At 38.3% G+C, this 25,134-nt stretch overlaps 1 protein-coding gene across 1 annotated transcript in view; it reads right to left on the reverse strand.

Moving 5' to 3' along the window:
- Positions 1-702: 702 nt before the first annotated feature.
- The window catches only part of asic4a (acid-sensing (proton-gated) ion channel family member 4a), an 87,656-nt gene continuing 63,224 nt past the window's right edge, over positions 703-25,134 (reverse strand). The window contains exons 2-10 of the mRNA XM_028591542.1: positions 13,202-13,346; positions 12,697-12,824; positions 12,426-12,579; positions 9,150-9,203; positions 6,564-6,717; positions 4,357-4,448; positions 4,149-4,228; positions 3,435-3,545; positions 703-1,662 (exon numbers count right to left, since the gene is read on the reverse strand). Of these exons, the coding sequence (XP_028447343.1) occupies positions 1,522-1,662; positions 3,435-3,545; positions 4,149-4,228; positions 4,357-4,448; positions 6,564-6,717; positions 9,150-9,203; positions 12,426-12,579; positions 12,697-12,824; positions 13,202-13,346 (1,059 nt within the window). The 3' untranslated portion in view covers positions 703-1,521. The remainder of the gene's footprint in view (positions 1,663-3,434; positions 3,546-4,148; positions 4,229-4,356; positions 4,449-6,563; positions 6,718-9,149; positions 9,204-12,425; positions 12,580-12,696; positions 12,825-13,201; positions 13,347-25,134) is intronic.

Here is a 25,134-nt window from a genome sequence, read left to right on the forward strand (position 1 = left end):
ATTATAAATAGAGTTTTTATTTTTCATTTCCACTTTACTAACTTGTGCTCTTCAAAACTATTGTGTCTTTGTCCTGCCAGGTGAGGATTAAGTTACCCAGTAAGAATATTTCAGCCTCCAGAGCAATTTTTAAATTAAACTCTGAACTGCCCTAACTCTACAGTTATTAGATAAAAACCTTACTTCTGCAATAAAACGCCTTGCTTTCTTGCTAACTATTCCACTTTTCAAACATTCCTTTTTTTCACAGCTCAGCTCAGCCGAGTTGCATCAGTCTAATGTGCTCAGTCATGTTTGCAAAATGTTAAAGTTCACATGCAAACAAACACCCACCCACCCACCCACCCACCCACACACACACACACATTGATGCCAGGTTGACACTGTAAATAGCTGCTACACTTTTACAGTGGTACTGGCCACAAGCTGAAGAAGATGACTCTGCAAAAGTAAAATTCTGTTTCTTATTGCTTATGTCAGCTTAAGGTTTTGATGCTAACCAAAGTGAAGAGTGGATGGTGGGCAGAAATGAATTAATAATGTGTCTTTGTAACAGCAGGACATGTAAAAGGAAACGATGGAGATAATAGTCATGATCCATACAGTCCACTGTATTGATGTTTGGCAGTCTAATATATCTGCAGATTTTAAGTGTACAGTAATTGCTACAATCGTGACCACTATTGTCATAAAAAAGTATTTTCTAAAATGTATAAATAACTAAAATAATATTACATAAGTTATATATTAAAAGAATATAAACAACAGCCATTGAAACAGAACTTTAGAACATTCTCATTTTAAAGTTGGACTTTATGTACAGGTACATTGCTACTCTCTAACACCTTAACCACAAACCAGACAAAGTGTATCATGTGGAAAGATGCAGCTAGATCTTCCAGTCATACAGTTCAGCCTAAATAATTCCCCTCATATTTTGGATGGATGTAACACGAGTAAGATTTGCTTACTGTAAGTATTCTCATCTTGTAGACAATATAGAACATATATAGATAATAGTATCTCTTTAAATAATTACATAATTTAGAATGTGCAATGGCTTCATATGGTACATTGTTTTCCTTGAAGTAAGAGGAATAGTTGGAGGAGAGATACATGGAGAGATACAGACAAAAAAAGCAGAGATGCTAGCTAAATAAATAAATCATTAGGGTATAAACTGGATCAAGGTGACATGCGGTTCTCCACTTGTTCCCTTGTAGTGATCATGTACCAAAAATTGGTCCTGAAAACACAAAGTGCCTGACTTCTCAAATGAAGCTGGACAAAGTTGAGAGGGGTCCCATCCAGAGAGAAAAAAAAGAAGCGGTGTCCAATTTGTGCCTACATACTGTACGTACAAGTGCTTTGTTAGCAGCACAAGTTTGGTGTTCGACTTTGGCTGTAGCTTGTCACTGGTGACAGCAAAGGAGCGACGGAAATGCCAAGGGTCTGTTATTGATCTGAACACAGACAGCTTTTATCTTTTGGTGTCACCAGGATGGGAAGCGGTGGTTAGCTCTAGCAAGCGAAGTCCTCAAATACCCCTAGGTGCCCGGCGTGATGGCGCTGAGGGTGTGGGAGAGGGTGGTGGTGGTTGGGGAGGATGGTGTTGGCGTATGCCCCCTCTGGATGACTCCGTGTCATGTCATTGGGCTCCTGCTGAAGGCACAGCAAACCAGATCATGCTTCAAAGATAACATGTATATGACAATACATAGATAACAATGTACAGTAAAATTACATTTATCAAGAATAATCTCTTGACTCAGCCACTCCTTCTGTTCGCTGATTGAACTGCCAAATATTTGGCCGGAGAAAACCCAAGAATATACCGCAAACCCAGAAGGAGTACTGAAGGAAAATTTAAATTGAGTGGAAGTACGTACAAGGGCGGAGCCAGGCTTGTAGATACCATCACTGTACTTATACATTGTAATTTAAAGGAAAAATTCAACGCTTTGGGAAATACACTTATTCACTTTGCATACAAGAGTGAGATTAGAAGATTGATATTAATTTCATGTCTAAGTGCTAAGCATGCATCTGAAAATTAGTAGTTAGCCTAGCTTAGCATAAAGACTGGAAGCAGGGGAAAAAAGCTAGCCTGTCTCTGTCGAAAGTTAAAATAAATACAGACCAACACCTCTAAAGATCATTCATTTAAATGCAAAATGAAGATTTGTGGTTTTAGGGGAGTAATGTGCTGTAATTATTTTGTGACAAAGAGAGTCAATCCAGTAGTACTACCGTGCAGCGTCTCCGGCTATAGCGCAGATAGCCAGATACGGTCGTTGAGTACAGTTTGGTAATGATCTCTGTATAGGCACAATGGCACTTAACAACCTCTGTGATGAAGTATGAATGGCAAAAAAGAAAAGACACAAAGACACATTAGCTGTAGCTAGCTGTTTATCCCTGCTTCCAGTCTTTATGGTAAGCTACGGTAACCATTTCCTTACTCCTGCTCTGTACCGTAGACTGTATACTTAATGAGATGTTGATCTTCTCAACTAACTCTTGAAAGAAAGTGAATAAGTGTATTTCCCATTATGTTGAAGTATTCCTTTTAAATATTGACATAAAAGAATTTGGCCAAACCAATCCAGTGAAGTAATAGTGTCTGCTGTGTTTCCAAATGCAGACATGCTGCATGCTGAAATGACAACTCAAATTTTCTCAGCTGTAGCTAATTGTTAATTCAGTGAGATAGTGAAATTAAACTCTTGGATTTTGTGTAAGACGATGTGTATAACACTTACACTTGGCCACAGATGCATCTTTGGCCATGGTTTCCCAGAGAAAAAGATCCTAGAAGCTAGCTAGATAAATAATAGCTGAGTGGAAATGACTTTTAAGTTCTGTATATATATTTTAGATTAACAGAGAGCTGAATTCCCTGTTAGCTTGAATGGATTTTCTGTGAATTGTTAATCGATTCTCATACTGTTTTTCTTTTTGCCCATATTCTAAAACTAATTTGGTGTCTACATCTACTCTGGAAAGTAAAATGTGATGTAAGCCACCCAAACCTAATCAAAGCTGCAAATATTGAATGGCAACAGAACAAATTGTCTGTTCAGTTTTACTGGCAGACTTGTTTAAAAGTGAAAACCCTGTTATAGTTTTAGTGTGTTGTGTGGAATTGAGACACAGTTATGGATAGATGTGAGACAAGAAGTCTATTGTTCAGATATAAGCAGAATTAAGTTGTGCAATAACAAATCCGAGCTCCAGGGGAGGATGTGCTTTGCACAGTAGTTAAGACTAATTGGGAACAATACATTCTTCATTATTTTAGAAGTGGAAAAATATGAATTTACTTCTTCCTGAATTATTCCCTTGTAGTTTCCTAATGTAGTTACAGTGCTGCAGGGAAAGTTGTACACTCGGCACGAAAACAGCTATTTGTTAGAGTACAGTATGTGCTGTACCTTTGCTTTCATTTCCTCAAGACCCACTGTTGCAACAGTGCTGGTCTGCTGCTTGTTCTTCTTCTCCTCTTTCTGCGGCCTCAGCAGACGTTTTAGCCGTTGCTTGATCACCTGGTTTTACCCATAGCACAGCAGCAGGGAGGGTGAAAGAGCAGAGATGAGCGGGGGAGACAAGAGACGCAGCAGAGTGAAGAGTTCAGTCACTGTGATGTCTGCATCACAGTCCCTCCCTCAGATTTTTCTTTATTCATACATGATTGGCAGTCAGCAGGTTGCTGGCTAGAAAGCTTAAACACACAGCTGAGACAGGAGTTCATTTCATGATCAGCGCTAGTAGCATGTCTTCAGCCCAGACCTGAGCGGATATTATATAAAGTAGTTTCTCCAGCCTGGATATCAAATAAAACTCCACACATGCATAACAAGCGATAAGATTTACACTGCCAGTCCTGAGATTTTCTCATAATTATGTCTTAGAAAGAAAACTGATATGTACTAATACACATATCACAAAAAAAACCATTAGGTCAATATTGAGAAAAATTAAAATAAATAATTAAGGCACTAATGTGTTTTCTAAATAGTTACAATAGTCGGTTAAAACAGATTTCTTGTTGACGACAATAACCGGTAATTATTGCTGATTATATTGCAGTTTGTTCTGATCTCACATTGTGATTGGCTGATGTGTGTATGCTTGCACAGGCACTGTACCTCATAGATATAATCCAGTATTTCTAAGATTGTGAGGATGCTGGCTCCAATGAATAAGCCCATCTGTCCACCAATGTCACCTGAAAAGAAGGAACACTTAAGGAAAAGCACAATGGACGTAATGCCAAAGCAGTTCCTGTTTACTATTACATCATGACAATGAAAAGTAAGTGCAGAAAAGAGAGAAAAAAAGTGACAGAAATCTTACCTAATAAACCCGCGACATCGTAGGCTTTCTTTTGCTCAATTGTTTCATAGTTCAGCGCTTCAAAGAAGATATCTAAGACCAGAAAGTTGTCTCTGGAACAAACAAGTGTAGTGTGGATGTCAAACACGGTGAAATACACTGTTTTTATAATTCACTACAAATCTAACATTTGAAAAAATATCATTCCGAGTCATTTTAATGCTCACTGTAAATTGTCATGATGGGACTGTCAGGCCTCCAGCGCATTACAAAGATCTAACCAGCGATTGTGAGATAATGAGGTGTTTCAGGGTTTAACTGAGATGAGCTGAACAAGCACTGACATCCTCTGTCATTGCTATGTCTCTGATCTCTCTGGATTTAGAAAGTCTGGTAATATTAAGTGTTGCAAGGCATCAAGAGCTCTTTGGTTTAGGCATGTTTATCTTCTACATCCCTATTAAGCTGAGAGGAAGTACAGTATGAGCACATTGAGTTAATTAAAATCAGAAAATTAGTAAATGTTCCATTAAAAAGTAGAAGAACAGGATTAAAAGTTATATAGGCCAGTCACTAAAAGTTATTATGCCTCGCATTGGATGGAACAAACAACATGATGGTCCACTTACTAGCTTTAATTTGGAGCTTTTAATAATTTCATAATTACAATGTTTTCACTCTGTTGTTATTACACACAGGCCTGAATTACACACTCAGAGGTACTGAGCATGTGTGTGTAACAAGCACACATGCTCAGTACCTCTACATGCACTAATGGAGAGAGTGAGGGGGCTGCCCCGAGCAGTTGGGGGGTCTGTGCTTGGGCAGTGCCTTGGGTGAACTGGCACCTCTCCAGTCCACCACCATACTTTGGTCCGTATGGGGACTTGAACCAGCAACCCTCCGGCTCCCGACCCAACTCCCTACTGACTGAGCTACTGCCACCCCATAACTGCAAAATAACTACAGACAAAAACAACATTGTTATGGATGTATTTTCAAAATAAATGAGGAATTTCTAAGCACACTTTTAAAAGGTTCTGGGGAAACATTTAAAAAATCACAGGGGATTGAATTTCAGATTGGACCTGGCATTTGAAGTTCTTGGAAATTAGTGTTTTTGAAATAACAATATATGAACTGAACAATGTGCAGTTTGTTGATTTGGAAAATATTAAGATTAATAGTTATAATAATTAATTAATAGCAGAATCTGTGTGGCACCTGTAACTTACCCCAAAACAGATCTCTTTTGTAATGAATAAATCATCAGATTTGTTTGGTGTGTACACCCAAGCTATATTGCAGTTACTTATATAAGGATAAATCATTGTGTAATAAGGATAACATAAATATATAGTTTTACAATTATTTTATTAAACTAGTATTTGAAATTTAAGTGCTCAGTCTTATGACGATTTTGCTATTCCATTATCCTAATGAGGGTGGCGCTACAGCAAAAACCATGGGGTCTTTAAAGTCAGATTTAATCCCAAAATATTAGCTACACATGAGATATCTTATCTCCAAAGCTGACATTTTGATTGTGCTAAAGAAGTGTACAAAATTGAAAAGTTTTATCCTCTGAGGATCATTATTAGTGTTTACTGAATTTCACAACAATCTGCTCATTTGATATTTTATCGAGTAGAAGTTTTACCCCAAAAGTGGTGCTGGAGGACACATTATAATTACTCTGTGGGGACCATGAAAATCAAACACACATTTAATTCAATCTGAAGACATTTCGTCCTCAAGTGTTGGTCAAAATCATATGAAATAATCCTCTTGACTCTATCCGTTTAACAGAGTATCTCCAGCATTACATTTCATGGCAATCTGACTTGTGGTTGCCAAATATTTATTTGTCTTTGACAGACCTACAGACAGACTGACAGACCAGGATGAACCCCAGGAAAAGTATAACATCAGAATCTTATACAGTATAATAAATACATTTCATTTCCATATATGTAATTGTAATGACCTCATGGTGCCTGACAATCAACTTGCTATCACCAGACTTTCTAATTTCCAAGAAGATCAACTATTCACCTAAAGACAAAATATAAATTGATGCTTGTGTGAAAATATAATTGATTTTATTTTATATTTATGGTTTTGTGTTTGTTATAACAGACTGGAGGTCATCATTGATGGCCCTTTTTATTGAGCATCACATTACTGCCCATACGTGAGTTTAGTCTTGTTGAAGGTTCCTGTCGTACCTGATGTAGTCCTCTGACTTGTCATATTTCCTGGAGAGATAGCGAGCGGAGCCCTTGCTGGGGATTTTGACCATGGAGAGCTCTTTACCGTAGCGGGTGAGATTACAGGGCGTCTCGCATGGACAGGTATCCCCACTGTTCTTCTGTAGCTGTGCTGCAACGCAATGGAAACAGTGGTTTAACAGCTATAGACGGGGTCAGTTTCAGTGATGATTTGTTGGCAATCACTCTACCAGAGAAACACATGAGATACTACACAGAATCTAGAGGCAAAAACAATCTGCAAAAAAGGAAAAGGTGTGAAGGATAGGGAGTGTGTACTACAAAAGTTGTGTTTTTTTAACAGCAGAACACACTGTAAACACAACATTTACATATTATCACCTTATAAAGATGTTATGGTTTCCTTAGTAGCGTTAGCATTCATGTGGAGCTGTGTTTCTGAACACCTGGCAAATTTCAGTCCAATATTCACTCTTCTTTCAGCTCTGTTTTTGTTAGCTGGCTCTTTAGCTGCTAAATGCTACAATATGCAAATAGTTTGCATTTATATAGCGCTTTTCTAATCTTAACAACTACTCAAAGCGCTTTTACAGTACAGGCACCATTCACTGGTGGCCAAGGCTGCCATACAAGGTGTCACCTGCTCATCAGATAAACATTCACACACCGATGGCGCAGCATTGGGAGCAATTCGGGGTTTAGGACACTTCGACATGGGACTGCAGAGCCAGGGATCAAACCGCCGACCTTCCTGTTCACTAGCTAGTTGCTAACTTTGTCTGTGTGCAGTTGACTGTGTGTGGAGACATAAATGGCCATTTAGGTGACACTCCCACATCACCGCACAACTCTGCACTAATGTGTGAATGCAGCCTAAGACCAAAACAATTAGCTAAAAGATGCTAAAATGCTCCGTAGCGGTGAGGGAACTGCCGAATCTGATAATTATCTGTGGGTTTGCCACTATGAGCAACCTCTTTCACAATGCAAATCTTAAATTTGATCCATTGTTAAACTGTTATTCTATGACCACAAAAAAATATTTTTTTCTGATTGGTTGGTAGACATCTATTAAGACTGTAAAACATATCAGGACACTTCAATTACAATTCCAGTTCAACCACCATCTATGCACACTGCTTAGACTGCAGGTAACCATAGCAACAGTGCTTATGGCACATGTTACGTTACCCGACAACGACAATTTAAACAGAAATTCCCTGTTTGCTTCAGTACGTGGCGATGGTGTTTAAGTACAAACAAGTACAATTGTGTGCTTATAGTGGGAAACATATAATATAATAATAATCTTTAAAAAAATAAAAAATAAAAGTACGTATGAGCTGATAGAGATGATAAGGCATTTTCTCTGTGTGTGTTTCCGTCCATTAATAAGAATTTTTGAAGGCTAAAATGTGTATTTTTAGCACTCGGCATCATTAATTATCTAGTAGTAAGTGTTTATCTCAATTAGATGGGTAATGTTGAGGATGAACAAATCCATTAGAGCTTTTGAATGAACAATTGAACAGTTTGTAAAATCATTTAGTGGATAAAATGTCTTCTCCAGCATTGGTCTCTGCCATATAAGAAAAGAGACCAACGGACTGATAGTGTTCTTGATATATTAACAAAATGATGTGTTATTCTAACAGTGTTTAGAATACATAGTTTGTCTATCAGTTATGCCATTTGTTCAGAGAATTGCTACAGTAACATACCTAGACTCACACTCAGTTAACTTACAAGCATTAATTGCACGTTAACAAATACATTTTCACAACCATAACTCTTAAACAACACTGTGTACACAGGAGAGTACATAGCTTTTCCCAATCTCTCTTTTTAAATTTGAAATGCATTGAGTCCAGACAAAAACACAGAGGGAGCACTGAAAGCAGTAATTTTGAATTGATGATTTATATATTAAGTCTAACAATAAGGCCATGTGTATGCAGGAGCATGGCGTCTGATATGGGAACAAAAACACCTTTACAATATAAATATATAAATGATATTCTAATTTATTAACTTTCATGATGGGCTAATGTATTCACCCTATTTGATTCAGGAATATGACCCACATGAATATGGAACACTCTTGTAAGATATATCTAAGATTTCATTCAACCATATTTTAAATAGGGTTTGAATTCAGCAAAGAGAGACATAATTAAATTTCTGGCTTATTTGGCTGAAAAATGATAATTGTACTTATATGTCTGCCATAACCATGAAAAAGATCTTTTTTTCATGCAACTGTGATGCCTTTGAAACCAAGGCACCTTTGTTCAGCTGGAGGAGAGTGAGGTCGGAGTCAGATCTGGGGGGGGGGTGCAGATATGCAGGAATGGAGAGCTGAGTTAATATTAAAAGTTCAACAATGGAGGCAGCACAGCCATCAAGCTATAAAGTGACTAAATCACAATGAGGAAAAGTAATTTCAAAATATCAAGTCTACCTCCAGGTATTTGTATTACAGAAAAAAAAAACATCCTTATCATATTTACTGAGTGCGTTTCCATTTCCCTTTGGGGGAATCTATTGTAATGACAAAAGAAATGAAGGAAGATTGTTTCTTACCGAGTGCTTTGTCAACACAGTTGATTTTACTGGGAGGGCAGATATCTGCAGTTCCTGGAGAGGAGAAGAGAAAATGAGTCTGATCAATCAGAAACAAAATGATCAGTGACCCGTGTCTGCTGCAATGAGGAACCGTGGCTTTGAACAACACTCCACAGTTTATTAGTCATCTTCAAATGAGGGCAGACACACAGAGGATGACTTACATTCACAGAGCACGGGCCTTCTTTGACGTCTGTCGTTGATTGCGCTGAGAAATGGAGCATGCTGGCTTCACCCATAACGCATATTCAGAAAGTCTTTAAAAACCAATCAATGAGTCATTTCTTTACAGACAAACATATTGCCCAGGACACTGATGAAAGGTTTTCATCAGCAGCATAATTAATTGACAGAGGTGTGTTTGTCTGTCCATAAAATGTTCACACGGTTAACGTTTTGTGGAAGTCTCCTGATACACATAAAATAATGTCTAATGATCTAAGTTAGTCTATTCAGACATTTACCTCGTTCTGAACAGAGTTAGATTTATTCTGTCGTGGAGATAACCTTTTGAAACAAAATAAACCATCATTAAACATTATTAATAAAGATTATTATTATTTTTTTTAAATCATCTTGTGTATTTTATTTCTTCAGAAATTTGGTGTGCAGAGGCAAAAGCTGTGCAGTGTCTCTGTATGCTGTTCACACGCTAAGAACAAGAAGAACTTAAAAGCCTTTATTTGGTGGTCATCCAAATATAGAAATAGGATGAAATACTAAAATATTAATCCCAAAAGAAAAACACAGATTTGCTTCTAAGCCTCGCAGTTCAGGAGTCATGAGAAAAAATATATATAAAATGCTTTATATAAATAGCCACCTCAAAAACTAATCACTTGTTCGGACACATTTTTGGAATCTGTTGTTTTTGTGATATCCTGCTAACAAACACAGATGCATAAATATGTCACCAAAAAAAACGATCTACTCAGTGGAGGCAACAGCAAGAACGACATGAAAACAACATTAACAACAATATAATTCAGTGTCTTAAAATAAACATAAGCACACAAACAACATAAAAAGAAAAAGAAAAAAATTGAACTAGTACAAAAGACTGAAAAACTAGAAGCAAGAGACTGTAAACAAATGTGGGATTATGTGAACACATGCTCAAGACAATTTTCTGGCATGTTAAGTAGACCTTTGCTGGATTATGTAAGTGAGTATGAGAAAGAAATGGATTACAAACATTTGTGCTGTTCTCTTAAAAGCTAAATTAAAGTGAATAAAAAAATCTGAGCAACAAACTGAACTGCTGCTGTGGCTAAGAGGACTGCTGGAGAAAAGAATTGATACTGTAAATTGTGTATGGCACTGTGGTCCGGCGTTTCAATGATACGGCACTGGGCTGCTACAGCACAGTACCATATCATTGAAACAAGGCTGTAAAAAGATTTTCAATTCACAAGTTGGCTTCACGCTCCCTTGGCGAGCTTTTGAACCGAATACACACTCTGCACCCTTATGAAGGAACTTCAGCAAACTTAATAAGCAACAATAAATAGTATTCACTATTGACAAGTGCAGTGAACTAATGTGAGCTTCCTGATTGCTGACAGGAGTCCTCTTCTAAAGCCAGACTGGGCAAATGGCCTGGAAAAGCTTCCACATTTATTACATCTGATAAAAAATAAATATCATATCTGATGTAATACATCATTACAGAAAGCAAAATGGCTCTGCTGCTCTGTGAACAGGCCTCGCTATCTATTAATTCAAAGGTTTCCCACTCGATAGTCCTTTTTCATTCCTGTGATTGGTGAGATTGAGTTTTTTTTTTATAGGTTTGGATCTGACACCTTGCTCAAAAGATGGGTTTGCAGGTGTGTGAGACTAAAAAACGTTAAGTGAAATCTATAAACTAAAGTAAGATGTTTCATAGTTTTCCTAAATGCATAACCTGAGAACCACAGTGTTTATCTTCTGGTGAAGAGCTTCCCTTTGTCAAAACTCAATAATGCATCAGTTCTGGTTAAACTATTATTACAACTTTTTTTCTACACTAAATGTGTCATACTGTGTTGTTTATTTACATAAACAGATTTCCTCATATTTGCCAAAAAAGGTTTGCGTTCAGTGACTCAGCTCTGTGACTTGATGCACCCTGGCCATGGCGGCGCACACAATGAGTAGCAAGTCTAAACAACTTATTTTGTGTTTTTGTGTCACTTTTGCAACATATCCCAGATCTGAACAGAGAAACTGTGTCAATTGTAGTACAAACTACTGTGACAAGTATCTACCTCACACACACAGCTACATGTTGTGTCTTCTACACAGTATGTGCTGTATTTGTGTCTGTTTGATTATCATTCTGCTCTGCTCATATCATCACATATTCATATCCATACAGTAGCAAATTTTTTCTTCATCTTAAATATGTCCTTAAAAGGATTACAAAAAGAAGAAAACACTCCATATGAATCATAAAACAACACAAAATCCTTTGTGCCACATCTTTGTAATCAGAAGAGATTTTAAATTGATTGTGTGTTCGAGGCAATCTCGAGGTCAATGCTAAATGAAACCTCTATAAAGGAGTCCTAAGAGCTGTTTGCAAACCATCTACCAGCAGAAACTAAACAGGAGAACAACCAGTTTATAAAAAATAATTAATCAAAAATAAGTAATGAGTCCCACACAGCACCCAACAGAACAAGCCCCAAACAGATGAGATGTATCACAAATGGATCCAAAAGTCATTGAGAATTTCATGTAGTCTGAAGAGTCCCTGTCTAGAGAGCTGCCAGTGCTGCTGAAGAGCATTCCACTCCAGATATCAAGCATCAAGGTCAGACATGTGGCAGCCAAAATTATATCTGTGCTGGAATTATTCAAGTGGGCAAAAAAATGATGACTTGTTTTGCACAATGGGTCATCTAAAGGATACAAATACTGGGCTGGCTGTTTTTTCAATCACGCCAGACCAAAACATTTTAAATAAATACTTGAAAATACTAACTCTGTTGGAATATTTTATACGTTTGATGTTCCTATTGTGAGTTGTGTTACCCTATATATGCTATGTCATGACTTTGAAGTTACCACATAACATGAAAAGGATTTGTGTTGGTGTGATTCTAAGTTAAAATACATTTTGTTCTTAGTTTAGTTATCAGTTTTTCCATTCTAATTACTAATTATTGCTGCATGTGTAATTTATGCACACAAATTATTCTGCCACCTGCTCATTATTCTGTTTAAATGTGAGGTAGGGGGTGAGCTTACCGGGCATGTGCACCATCCTGCAGCTGCACACTCGCAGGACCTCGTTGGTCTCGCAGAGCAAGCGACAGGCACTGATGCTGTATGTGTCGTACCCCGGGATCTTCTCTTTGCTGGTGGAGCGGCAGTTCCCCCAGGGCTGGGGCAGGTAGGTCAGCTAAGCACAAAGAGATTTATTAGACCCCAGTATGAACCACCAGGGGCGAACGGTTGCATGAAGAAGAGTAATCTGTTGGGGGAAGGGAAACTGTGGGCTGTGATGAAGAAGACCTACCCTCTGCTCCTGACATGAAACAAAGGTCTGGAAGCCCGGAGAGACGCCGAAGCCCAGCTGGTGGATGTAGGGAGGCTCGTCCTGACTGTGGATCTGAACTCGGATGCCGGCCTCCAGGGACGTCTCATCTTCAGAATGAAACAGAGAACAAAGCATTGCAAAGGATAAGTACAAGGTAATTTCAGATGGCTGCCTCATCTGACAGCTTGGACTCAGTTTGATGCTAACCGCAAACCATATTTCAGTCATGTTTGAAAAACACGGCAGTAGAGATTAATATTATGTGGCAACTACAATGGGAACACAAATCCGAGATAGTGTATTGTGTTCAGGAATTTCCTCCTACAAATAACATTTTCCCGGTTGCAGGAATGCAATTACAAAATGCATTATTTACAGTACGTGACCCAGAGAAATGGTTGCAAGTTATTTTAAAGCCCAGCAGAGGTATCTCATGCTGTAACATATGATGGGATTACATTGGACAAATAGTGTTGAGGCTTACTTGTCTCTCTCCAGATGGGCAGATACTCATCCTGCTGGATATCCAACATGATCTCCAGCCCATTTCCCATTCCGCCCTGTTTGCTTTTCCTGGATGTCGTCTTGTTGCCATTAAAAGTGTAGCATTTCCCATATCTGGTGTAAACCTGGAAGAGAATAGATTCCTATCATGAACATGACAAAGTCCACACACTGGCTGTGACAAGACCATACTTGTGGTGCATTGCAATGAAGGCAGAGATATGGAAAAATAAATAAATAAACAAGCTGAGTGTCTGCTTGGGCAGGTTACTGAATTATATCCACAAACCTCTGGATGCAGTCTGCTGGCTCAGTCCCTCATGGACTTTGTTAAGCTGTATTTGAATGAATTCCCAACACCCACCACACAAAGTCTGCACAATGCTGCTCAGTAGTACTACCATCCCTCTGAAATATCAAATGGCATGAGAGATTCTTTAATCTTCCTTCAAAAGAAAACAAAAGACAATAAGAGAGGCATCACGTCACCACCTATCAGAGGAGCTGTCTCTGTGGGGAACACATCATCTCTTTGTTTGTGTTTTTCATCTAAACTGCAACAGATCATTTATCTGGTATCTCCTGTGAGATTTAAAGGGGCAATCTGTGATCTATATGGAAACAAAAAGGTACTGTAGATCCACCAACAAAATCCAAATTAAAGGATGGTAATATGCCATCGCTCCTAAAATGATTGACAGGTATTTTAATAAATAGACTTAAACCACACAACAAATCTCAGTTATTACTATTTTTGATCCTGATTTGTGTTGTTATGTTTTTAGCCCTTCAATAAGGCCAAAAGTGTAAGGGATGGGACACATTTACTAAATGTATACCTGAGTTAGGGTTACATTTGCTCATTACATGTTGGTAAGTACCCATTCTGAAAAAAATCATATCAGGGTCTTCATCTCTCATTTTTCGTAATCATATGAATATTAAGCGCACTGCAATACAAAAACGTTTTTTCTTTATTTACATGTCCTCCACATGGATCAGCTGGTGAGGGTGTTGACATTTTAGCACACTACCATGTATAAACGCATTAAGTCCATATTTAAAGACCCATTAACAACATTCTCTTAAAACAAGTTAGCTTAGTTATCCTAGCAGCTGATGAAATCTGCTGGCAACAGTTGTCATTTCAGCAGATAACATTGACGATTGGTGGCTAGAAATAAAAAGCCTGCTTTTCTATTACTAAGAATTTTAAGAGGTACATCTGCAACCGTTTCCTCTGCCATGCGAGAATGGAAAGCTCGACAGGCTTAGCAGCTATAACTAAGATAGTCGGGGCATAGTGAGCTGTCAATTAGATAGTGTCAAATACGTACGTAAAAAAAAAGGTCAGTCAAATCAGATGACATTTTTTTTATTTATTATTATTTAGATTATTTAGTTTTTGTGAAACTGCTAAAACACGTAAGACTGCAAAAAAGAAGACGTTTTGGCTGGCTTTAAAGCTAAAAGGCTTTTGAGAATGAAATGATGGATTCAAACAGCATCAGAGTTATAAGCTTTGTCATTTCGCTTCTAAATTTCAGACATTTATAATACATCCTATTACATCTTTCCACAGAAAAAAAAAAAAAAAAAAAGAGTCATCTATTGGAATAATTTTGTCCAAACATCAAATAAAAGAGGACAGTGGTGAAAGTATAAAGCGGGAAAAATCATATTGCAGGGGAGGTCAACTGCCAAGTCGCTGGAGAAATGGCAGCGAAATAACAATCGAGCTGAATAGATGGCAGACGTATCATTATAGAGACACTGCGACAGTCCCAGCATTCTCCAAAACAACGTCATCTGTGTTCTGACTTTGATATCAGCTTGATCCACCTAATGAGTGCTGTGATGTCTAAATAAGTGATGCTGGTGGAATAACAGACACTCTCATTTACAGACCACTGGGTGTATTCACATCTGAGGAGGTTGAACAACAAATCAAAGCCACGGTTGTGTGGTTCAGTCCTGGAACAGTGGCAATTTAGCAATATCCACAACAGTGATTAGAGCAAGAAATGAGTACCATTTACAAAAACGTGGTCTTTAGAAGGAGAGCTGTATTTTACGCAATAATAGACTCAGGCTTTTGATCTGTGTGTGTGTGTGTGTGCATACATGTTTGTATTGAGTGTGCTTTTGAATGTATTATGAATGGTAACCTTCAAAGTGAGTCTTAGTTGAGAATTCAGAGAAATGGCTGGCAGAATCACAGATCTCAGTTCGGGCTCATGTGTGGTACAAAGGGTGAAAATGTGTTAATTCTGATGGCCAATCTGCATTCCTTTGTAAATGGCAGCAACTTTCCAGCCAGTGCGATTAGAAAAGGGAGGTGGTAAAATGGGGTCCAGGACCGGGAAGGAGTATTCAAGTGTGAATTTTGACTGACATGTGCTATTAGGTTGAAATGGTTTAATCTCTATTTGGCTGGTGCGGAGCAGTTGAGGAGGTAAGCTGCACTTATCATTGATCCTCCCTCCCGTTCGTTGACACACTTAAGCCTCGGCAGGCAGACTTTATCTGATGGAGCAGGCATCAGAGGCAAAGGAGGATTTCACTTTAGAAATGCTCAAAACACTCCGACCAAGTGCCTGGGTTCCGCTCCAAAACTTTGGGCTCTGGAGAACGCCAGTGCGTTCACAAATGATGTCCCCAGAGAGTACGGCAAAGTTTTCCCATCATCTCACTCAGGAAATGGTTGTTGGCAGAGCTTACACTGGTTTATTTCTCTGTCTCTGAACCCCCCACTCTTCTCTTCCTGCATCTGCAACGTGATTGATGGAGCATTTTTCTCTTGTTACATCTTGCACCAAATTTAGCAAAGGTAACAGGGCAGACTTGGGCAATTCCCAAGTGGGGACTTGGCACTGCTGTTGACAAGCTGAAACAAAGCAGCAGCATGGCAGTTACAAACCAAATGAAAAGAGGTTTTGTACTCCTCTGAGTGACTCAAGTTGTTTACAAGAGCTAATTATTGTGGCACTTAATGTAGCATGGTTCACTTTGTTGTCATTCGGATGTTTAAAACAATATCACTCCATTCAACAGACTTTCAGATAGTAATGGAAAATCGAACCAAACGTTTTTCAGTTCTGTACTATTCTGTGAGTTAGGTCTGAACACAAACCTGAAACTCTCTAAAACACTAATACACTTAATGTTTTAATCCCATGTTGTTCTGTTATGTATGTGCTGTATTTGCACAATATATATTATTCTGTTTATTTGCTTATTCAAGGCTGGAATACCTACTGGGCAATCTGGCCCAGGGCCCCATAACCTCAGGCCCCATGTTCACTGTGTAGCAATTAGCTTGAATAATTGATAATTTGTTTGATAGTGTATGCACCACTAAAAAGTAATATAAACCTAGAATAAGAAGGGCTTTAGAGGGCTATAATTAATATTCTTATTTTAATAATGGACCATATAACTAATTGTATATGATAGGACAAACTAGGTCGCTGGACCCTGAAAACAAAGTAGCAAAATGGAATTTTATCATTTATACTTGTGCTTTTCCACAGTGACATGTCAAAAAGGCCTATTGTTTTGGTTTTACGGCCTGTAACTGTACTGTTTGGATTCAGTCTCAACACACTCATAGTGTTGTTTTTCGGCTGCAGACAACTCCCAAAACCCACTGAACCTGACAAAGTTAGTGTCTAGCTGGTGACCATAGTGGAACATTCAGCAGATATTTTTCTCAGGAGTTGGTGGAGACCAAGACAGAGCACGTGGACACACACATGACGCTAAATAAATGCTCATGTTGTTAGATATTTAATGAATAAAGAAAAAGGCAATGATTATGCTAAAAAGGTTGCCATAACAACTGTATAAGGTTGTAATATGTCAACGTTGTTTACAGCTTGTTTCTGCTGCTCCCGATCAGGTAATGCTGGTTTAAGGTCTTGCATTTTTACCTTATTATGATGCTTACAGAGGGATCCTGTGTCAAAATGTAATTCTAACCCTGTTTATTAGTAAATAAATTTGTGGTTGAATGAAATTACCACAAACCAACTTACACAGCAAACCTGGAGAATGACAGTATTTCAGAATAAGAATATTTGCAGGTTTTTGGGTCTCTGTGTACTATACATGATGGCCACTTAACAGAATACATACATATAATGCAAAGACAGTGGGAAGAACAAGGGGGGGTGAGCCCACTTGACTAGATGGTAAAGTATAAACGCCTTAAGATGGAGCCCTCATCTAGCCTATAGCAGCAACATACTTTGGAAAAACGCCCAACTTCATGACATTTGCATATACTGTACTGTATTTTACCAACTATAGCCTAATTGTATTAAATGTCAATTCATAATGTGTCTTTTGCCAGTGTTTTTTTTTCATTTCAAAGTGCCTTGTTTCATTTTCTGTCTCTCCATGCTAAATGCATTAAGAGACCAACCCCTTACCATGTAATTCATAAGCTCTCATGGGGAAAACCCTTTAACACCCTCTTTATGGCCTATTCTGACAGTCCCATGGCACTTTTCCTTTTAAATAACCTGCAGGAATCACTTTAGTGCTTCTCCGGAGGACATCCATTTCCAGGGAGGCTGCGTGTCATCGGGTAGCTCTCCGAATATGAAGAAGAAGGATTTGAATTAATTCACGGAGGGTGGTGGAATATGCCAGAGCACTGATTGGCAGTTGAAACCATTAAGGCTGGCTCATGCAGGTTTAAGGTTGAGACAGAACGTTCTTTGATTTAATGGCTTCATTACAACCTCCCAGCAAAAAAAAAAAACTCAAATCACAACGTGACATGAACTGAATATTTACATGGTATTACTGAATGTTTTCACAACGGTGTATGCAACAGGGCTGCCAGTCAAATTTACTACACTGCAAAAATCTCTCTCTCACAAAGTTATTTTATCCACAATTAACTTTTCAAAACTGTGGTGATGCAACCATTAATCATTCATTTTGTTTCAATAATTTTCTTTTTCTAATTCTAGTGAAGTGGTTATTCTGTTATTCTTGTTTGAAGATACTTGGTATAAGGGAAACTGCACTGTGAGCAAATGAAACTGGTCTTATCCTATTGGCAGACATGTTGTCTTGCTGTAAAACAAAAACACACAATATGAGACAAAATGACACATACACAGGGATAGGAAAATGGACAAAATGTAATTTATACACACGCCGTTTGCATGAGGGACAGAAAACATGCTTTACTTTCCTGCCATAAAGTCAAGGAATTAAAAAGTCTAAATGTTTGACTACATTCACACTGCAGCTAAAAGTGTCCCAGTTCACATTATTATGGACTACATGGATAGATGATACATGCTGTTTGTTTTTTATTGCTCAATCGTCCCTTTTAAACAAGCAGCCAAATACATAAATCAGCAGTGTCATGTCAATGCATAAATCTTACATAATGCATCTGAGACAAAGAGTACTGAAGACACCTCAAGTCGTTGTTGTACAAGAGGACATGATGACGAAGAGAACATGATGTCTTAATCTTAGGTCCCTCTAAACAGAAAAAAAGTCTTAAAATAAACATGTTTTGCTGTATTTCTTCCTTTTATCCTTGCACTTGATACTCCCATTTGTGTCCCGGATTCAAAACTTCACTCTATGAAATGTTTCATAGTATTCATGTTTCCCACTCACACTCTCAAGACAGACAGAGAAAAAACAAAAAGACACATAAAGAACAATGGAGGGCATTACCGAAAGGCAACAATTACCAGCCTATGATCTTCTGTTAAACAACAAAAGAGGTAGAGGAAAAAAAAGATGATCTACACATCATCATGAAAAGAAAAAGGCCCTCTGACCCTCTCATGGGGTGGACTAAACATTAGCAACACCTTTCAATATAAAACAGTCGACAACATCACTATCCACAGCCTTATAAATGACACAGTGACAACAAAAGCTGATTTATGAGCTTCATTAAGATAGGGCGTATTACAGTGCTATTGCATTAGATTTGACACAAACTGCTAACTCAGTGTATTCTTTTAATTTATCCGAGACTCAACACAAAAATCCATTTAACGATCTGCCTCTACTGTGACAGAACCTTCAGGAGTCTTCAGAAATCACAGACAAGGCTAAAGGCAGGGCTGCAGACATTCTAAGCATTTTTATTTAGCTCAAGATTAGAAAAGAAAAATGATAATGATGTGTTAACTCAGCGCCCATGTTTGCAAAAACTGACAAGAAGTGATAAGAACTCATTGCTAAATCTTTCTTCTTCTCATGCACCACGGTTAAGCTGCATAATTCATAAATAATCCTCAATCAAATGTCAGGCAGATTACTTTTATCCTAGGTCAGTGCATTGAGATCTCGACAACAGTGGGGAGTAAATAAAAATCTAGCTAACATCATAAACTCCCTAATATACCCCAACCCACCCCACCCTCAAACATGAAACGTAAACAGTGCAGACTGGAATGTGAAGCACACAAGTTTTGCACCATTAACCTCCATCTCAATGTCGGCACCAGGAACACAGCTTTGGATTGCCATTCAACACGTTAGTTATTCTGTATCAATTCCGACCTTCATTACACAACCGAGTTCCGAGATCTCAAATGCACAGTAGTTTAATACAGTCATTCAAGTGAGGTAAATACTGTGTAATCAGCAGTTGTCATCATGGTTGGTATTACTCTGCAGTTAGGCAAAATTACATGTTTAATAAATGTGGTCATTTCCACAAACTGTCAAAAGAAATTTAAATGAAGGCTGGGTATAATGAGTGTTCCCAGCAGACCTTCTAATTAATAAGAAGAAAAGCAAATGTCACCTTTTCTGATTATTCACTGACCCACAGTGTTCATGATCAAACACTGAGGTAGGTACAAGGTGGTGAATTTACTTGATCATTTTAAGTAGTGTCTCTATTCATTTTTGCTCTCCCGTTTGACTAAATACCATACATTAACATAATGATCTCCGATATATAAACCTGCAGGGCTTGTTTCAGTCATTAGTGTAGGAGTTCTGACTCATCTCTTCTCTGCCTTTGCTGCCCTCTTTCTTGTTTCCTCCGACAGAGCATCAAAAATAAGTGGAGCACCAAAGTCAGAACAGTGCACTCAGCAAACCTCTCTCTCTTCAAATGTTAGTATTCCTAAAAAAAAAAAAAAAAAAAAAAACGTTCTTCCCCCCCACCCCATGCTGCTATTCCCCGCATATCCGAGCATACTCGGCTAATGGAGCAGGGAGAGATGCTCTTGAAAGAGAGGTTGAAAATGGACAGGCTCTCCAGCACAATACGACAACTCACAAATAGAACAGTCCGCGACATGCAGCACTCTCAAGAGATGTGAAAGCTTTCTTTGAGTACAGTCTGCACTAACAACACAGCCATGGGACCATAAAGGTGCTGTTTTATAAATGAGATTAGAAACTACTGTCATAATGGGGATAATTCATCTGGATCACCACAGTGAGACAGATCCCTAATCAGTCCTTATGTGTAATTGAGATTAATCATTTCCTGCAGCGAGAGCTTGTGCCTGGGTCTAACCCAAATGGGAATAATTCTTGACCTTAAGAGTCCAACAGAACAGCGCCTATTAATTATGCTCCATATGGAACAATAGTTCTCATTATCCATTTATCTACATTACATAAAATGAGTCAACCTGGATGGCTATTTTCAGGTCAAAGTGTCTTCAATCCTCTAGATAATAGCTCGAAAAACTGTTCCGACAACATATTATTGTAAATAATCCCTGGCATATTTTGAGTTCTGTCGAACTCTGGTTCATCTGAGTCATTCAGGACTCTCCCTGTCAAACCTTACAGCGCCTCTGGTTAAGCTATGGTTATTTCTTGGCCTATGGTGATTTAGGAAAAATTTCAGGCTATTTATTCCACTCCAGCGCTCGAGGTCATGGCTCAGAAGGGAGGAGTCGAGTACAGTCATGCTGAATGTATGAGCTAATGGGGCTCTCAAGATAGCAAAGAAGCATATTGCCGCTATACATGAGCCAAGTATGCTTCCCTTTTCCACTTCACCTCATTTTGCCCACAGTTCTGATCAGTCATTCAGTATGGTCCGCACTGATACAGCTAAGGAGAAATCTGCCCTGGGCACTGCGCCGGCAAACAGTCCCGCCTTAGGCATTTGTCTAACTGTCGACTTTGTTTTTCTGCAGTCATTTAGATATTCAGGTTTAATTAAGGTACCTCTGTCATTAACACAGGATTTCATTTCCTAAGCTCTCAATCTCGCAACACTCTCTGCTTCTCCCAGACTCTGGCACCCACTCCAAAACACAAACACTCCCACCCAACTGCCTCTGAAGAAACACCGTCACAGTTCCCTGGCCAAACTTTTATTTAGTATTCATCATAACCAAGACACCTGCTTGGTTGTTTTTCTTTCCCAGGGAACTCTGGGGAAATGATATCTGTTGGATTGGAGCCACATGTTAGAGTTGATGAAACTGCCGAAGAGGAAAAGCAGGATCTACTATCTCTTGACATGAATCATCAATATAAAATATGATGTCCCTTCAGGGATATGAGAGTTACAGATGCAAATAAATATCAGCTGCTAGCTCTTGTCATTTTGTGACAAGTTATTCATAACTGAGCATGTATCAGCATAAACAAATGCATGTGATTGACTATTTTATTAAATGCAGCTGCTGCATGAGATAATCATAAACACATGTTTTGTGTTCTCCTCTTACCCGTGTAACATGTAATGTCTTGGGACTCCTAATGACATGCAACACTTATTTTATTCACAAGATGGTGCAATAAGTGAACTTACTTTCCCACTTACTGACTCACTTATCCAAACCTTAGCCATTTGGTGAGCACAACAGTGAAACAATATTTGTCTCTCAACTGTGTAACATTTATGAGCGTGGGGATTCATGTTTTTCATGCTTCATAAATCATCCAAGTAAACAAGTCTGATTAGTGTTGTTGCTCAGGCGAAAGAGCTTGTTTTGAGTCAAAAGCAGATCTCACAGTCCATTAGACTAAGCTGGATCTAAAGCCAGAGCCCAAGGAAGTTTGGCAGACACAGAGGTTTAAACTGCACACCTAAACACGTCCAGTTTAATTTGGCTTCTAATCACAGTCCTCTAAAATGGCTTTTGAGTTAAAGAAGGAGATAATGCAGCAGTGGAACAAAGCACCAGCAGATCCAACAGGAATGGAAAACCTCACATCCTGTCCTTGACTGACTCTGATCAAAGTCACAGTGAGAAAATATTTTACAGGACAAAATGCCCATATTTCTCCCCAGTGCAGTGTATCTGCAGGGGACTGATAGAATGGATGATTCATTAATTATAATTCAGGTGGTGACATTTCTGGCATTACAAACTCAATGTCTTGTGTTTATTCTAGTTTGAAACAAAAACGCCACAAGCCTATTCAAGCATGCACGCACACACATACATACATACACATACATACGCGCGTGGACGCACGCACACACACACACCATACAAATGAGCGACCAGCATCACATTTCACTTACGAAAGCCACACACCCTTGCAAACAAAGCACCTTTATCACTCTACAGTATAATTATTGCAGCATTTTGCACAGTGACATATCACTTCCTCACTATACATTCTGTTGGATCTCTCATTAGTTAGTTTACACGTTGCTTGCCTGTCTCTCTGTGCCTGAGGCTCATGTATCACTGTTGTTGCATCTCCTACTGTTTGCCAATGGCGGTCGATAAAGATTATAGATGATTTGATGCCCCTTTAATACCAGGTTATTAAGAGTAAGAGCAGAGGACCACTCTAATCCCTGTCTGCACATCAAAGACAGGCCAGATATCTGGCCTGCTATTAAACAAGTGGTTGGATGCCACCTGCCCAGATGTTTGGCATGTGGACTCCAGTTCTGCCAAATGGGAATCATAAGACTGCAGGATTCCTTCCAGGAAGCATCTGAGGCTCCAAAACTTCAAGGACAAGCCTGTGGTCAAATGTTAAAAACATTTTTATATTTATCTATCAATCCTTGTACGTATGCAGTTCAATTTCCATTTAGAGGTTTCATAAAACATTCTTCAAAAGATAAATTTCACATCTAGCTAACACGGTTATTGCATTTGGTTCAGACACCTTTAGAAGTTGATGACACAGCTGCCTGACTTTTACATTTTAATTTTCTATGAACATAACAGGCACTTTTGATATCCTGCATCAGAGGCCAAAAAGCTCAGTGTGGATTAGAAAGAGTTGATGTTGGGCTCTGCATATCCCACAGTCGTGACAATCCCAGGCCTGCTGCCTGGGCTCTGACTGTCAGTTAAAGAACTTGCCTGTGATAGGGCCTCAAAATATTGGAAGGCTTCCTGTGGTTACAGCCCTGCCTGTCAATGTGCATTTGATCTCCTTGGAGTTTACTCACACTGAAGCTGTTTATTGTTATTTACAGCCAAAGCCTCAGAGTGAGTCTGCACCATTGTACATTAGGCCGAACGGCGGTGGCCAGATGATTGTTGCCATTATGTTTACCATTATTGAAACACATTACTCACGGTCACAATAAGAGCAGAGACAATGGGGAAACATAAATGCTACATTCAACCATGTACAGAGGTCACAAGACAGTTTTTGTCAGCAACTCTCGTGCGACAATTTCACACTGTAGTCCAAATCACACAGAAGATACATCAATGCAAAAGTCTGCCATATGTAATAGAAGAAATTATGAAACCTAAAAGGGATGTTGGTCATTTCCAGATCCTGATCCCGACCTTCACTCTAGTGTCATTTTTATTTCAGCTTTTTGTTTTGTTTTAGTTAAATGTCTTGTCAGCTACTGGATGGATTGAATTAAATTTGGTACAGATGTCCACAGTGCCCAGAGGATTTATTCTAAGGACTTTGGTCATTCGCAACACTTTGATTTATGACCAAATATCGTCAAAATTAATGACAATCCCATCAGCCTCATTTGTGCTAATTACCCAATATGAGCATGATAACAAGCTAAACAAAGATGGTACCAGTGATTGATGGAAACACTAATGATGATTAAATGGTACAAAAATTACAACCAATACCATACTGTATATATTTTAGATAATCTATGCTTGAATGTTTAGAAAAATATAAAGACAGTATTTCCTAAATCTTCCTACGTAATTTTAACATCTTTGCTCATCTAACGCTTGATATATCATAAAATCTCCCAAATGACTTAATGTGATAACTTTTCTGCTTACACCGTCCTCACACAAAGAAACAATGTAATTCTGCTTGGTGTTATCAACCACTGAGCATTATTAGTGTATATGAAAATGAAATTGCTAAATGCCTAATATACAGTATATAGCAACTACAGTCACCTTTACAGTGCGCTTTCAATGTAAATATTATTTTCTTTACATTTTTAACATTTGCAGAAATAGGACAAGAGTACATTTGTTGGTGTCTTTGCAAAGACATAAAACTGAAACTGTTATATATATATATATATATAGATTTTTTTTCACAAAATAAAAGAACAATATTTTTGTCAATATTACCAGATAAATAATTGTATTTGTCATCTATGTGTTTCTATCTAGGAAACACGACATTAATACATTTATTTTTCCTTCTATGCGTCACAGGTGAATATGGCTTCAACATTTATAATATGAAAATATCAAGCACATGCATTTTTTAACACACATTTTCTCTATGCGGATGAATCTGTGTCAAATCAATTTCAAAAGGTGCTACCCTCGACTTTGACCTTGTTGCGAGCTGCTTAGATTGTGACAGAGTTCCATTAACACAACTCAGAGCAATTTCGTAGCATTTTACGGACACAAAGCCAACCTTGATGCTTCCAGTAATGAGCACTTTTTCAGGCAGAAAGTGAGATGATATAATGCAAACACTTTACATATCTAGAAAAATCAGTGCATTTCAAATAATCAT

This window comes from Perca flavescens, chromosome 11, assembly GCF_004354835.1.
Source record: "Perca flavescens isolate YP-PL-M2 chromosome 11, PFLA_1.0, whole genome shotgun sequence".
NCBI classification, from domain to species: Eukaryota; Metazoa; Chordata; class Actinopteri; order Perciformes; family Percidae; genus Perca; species Perca flavescens.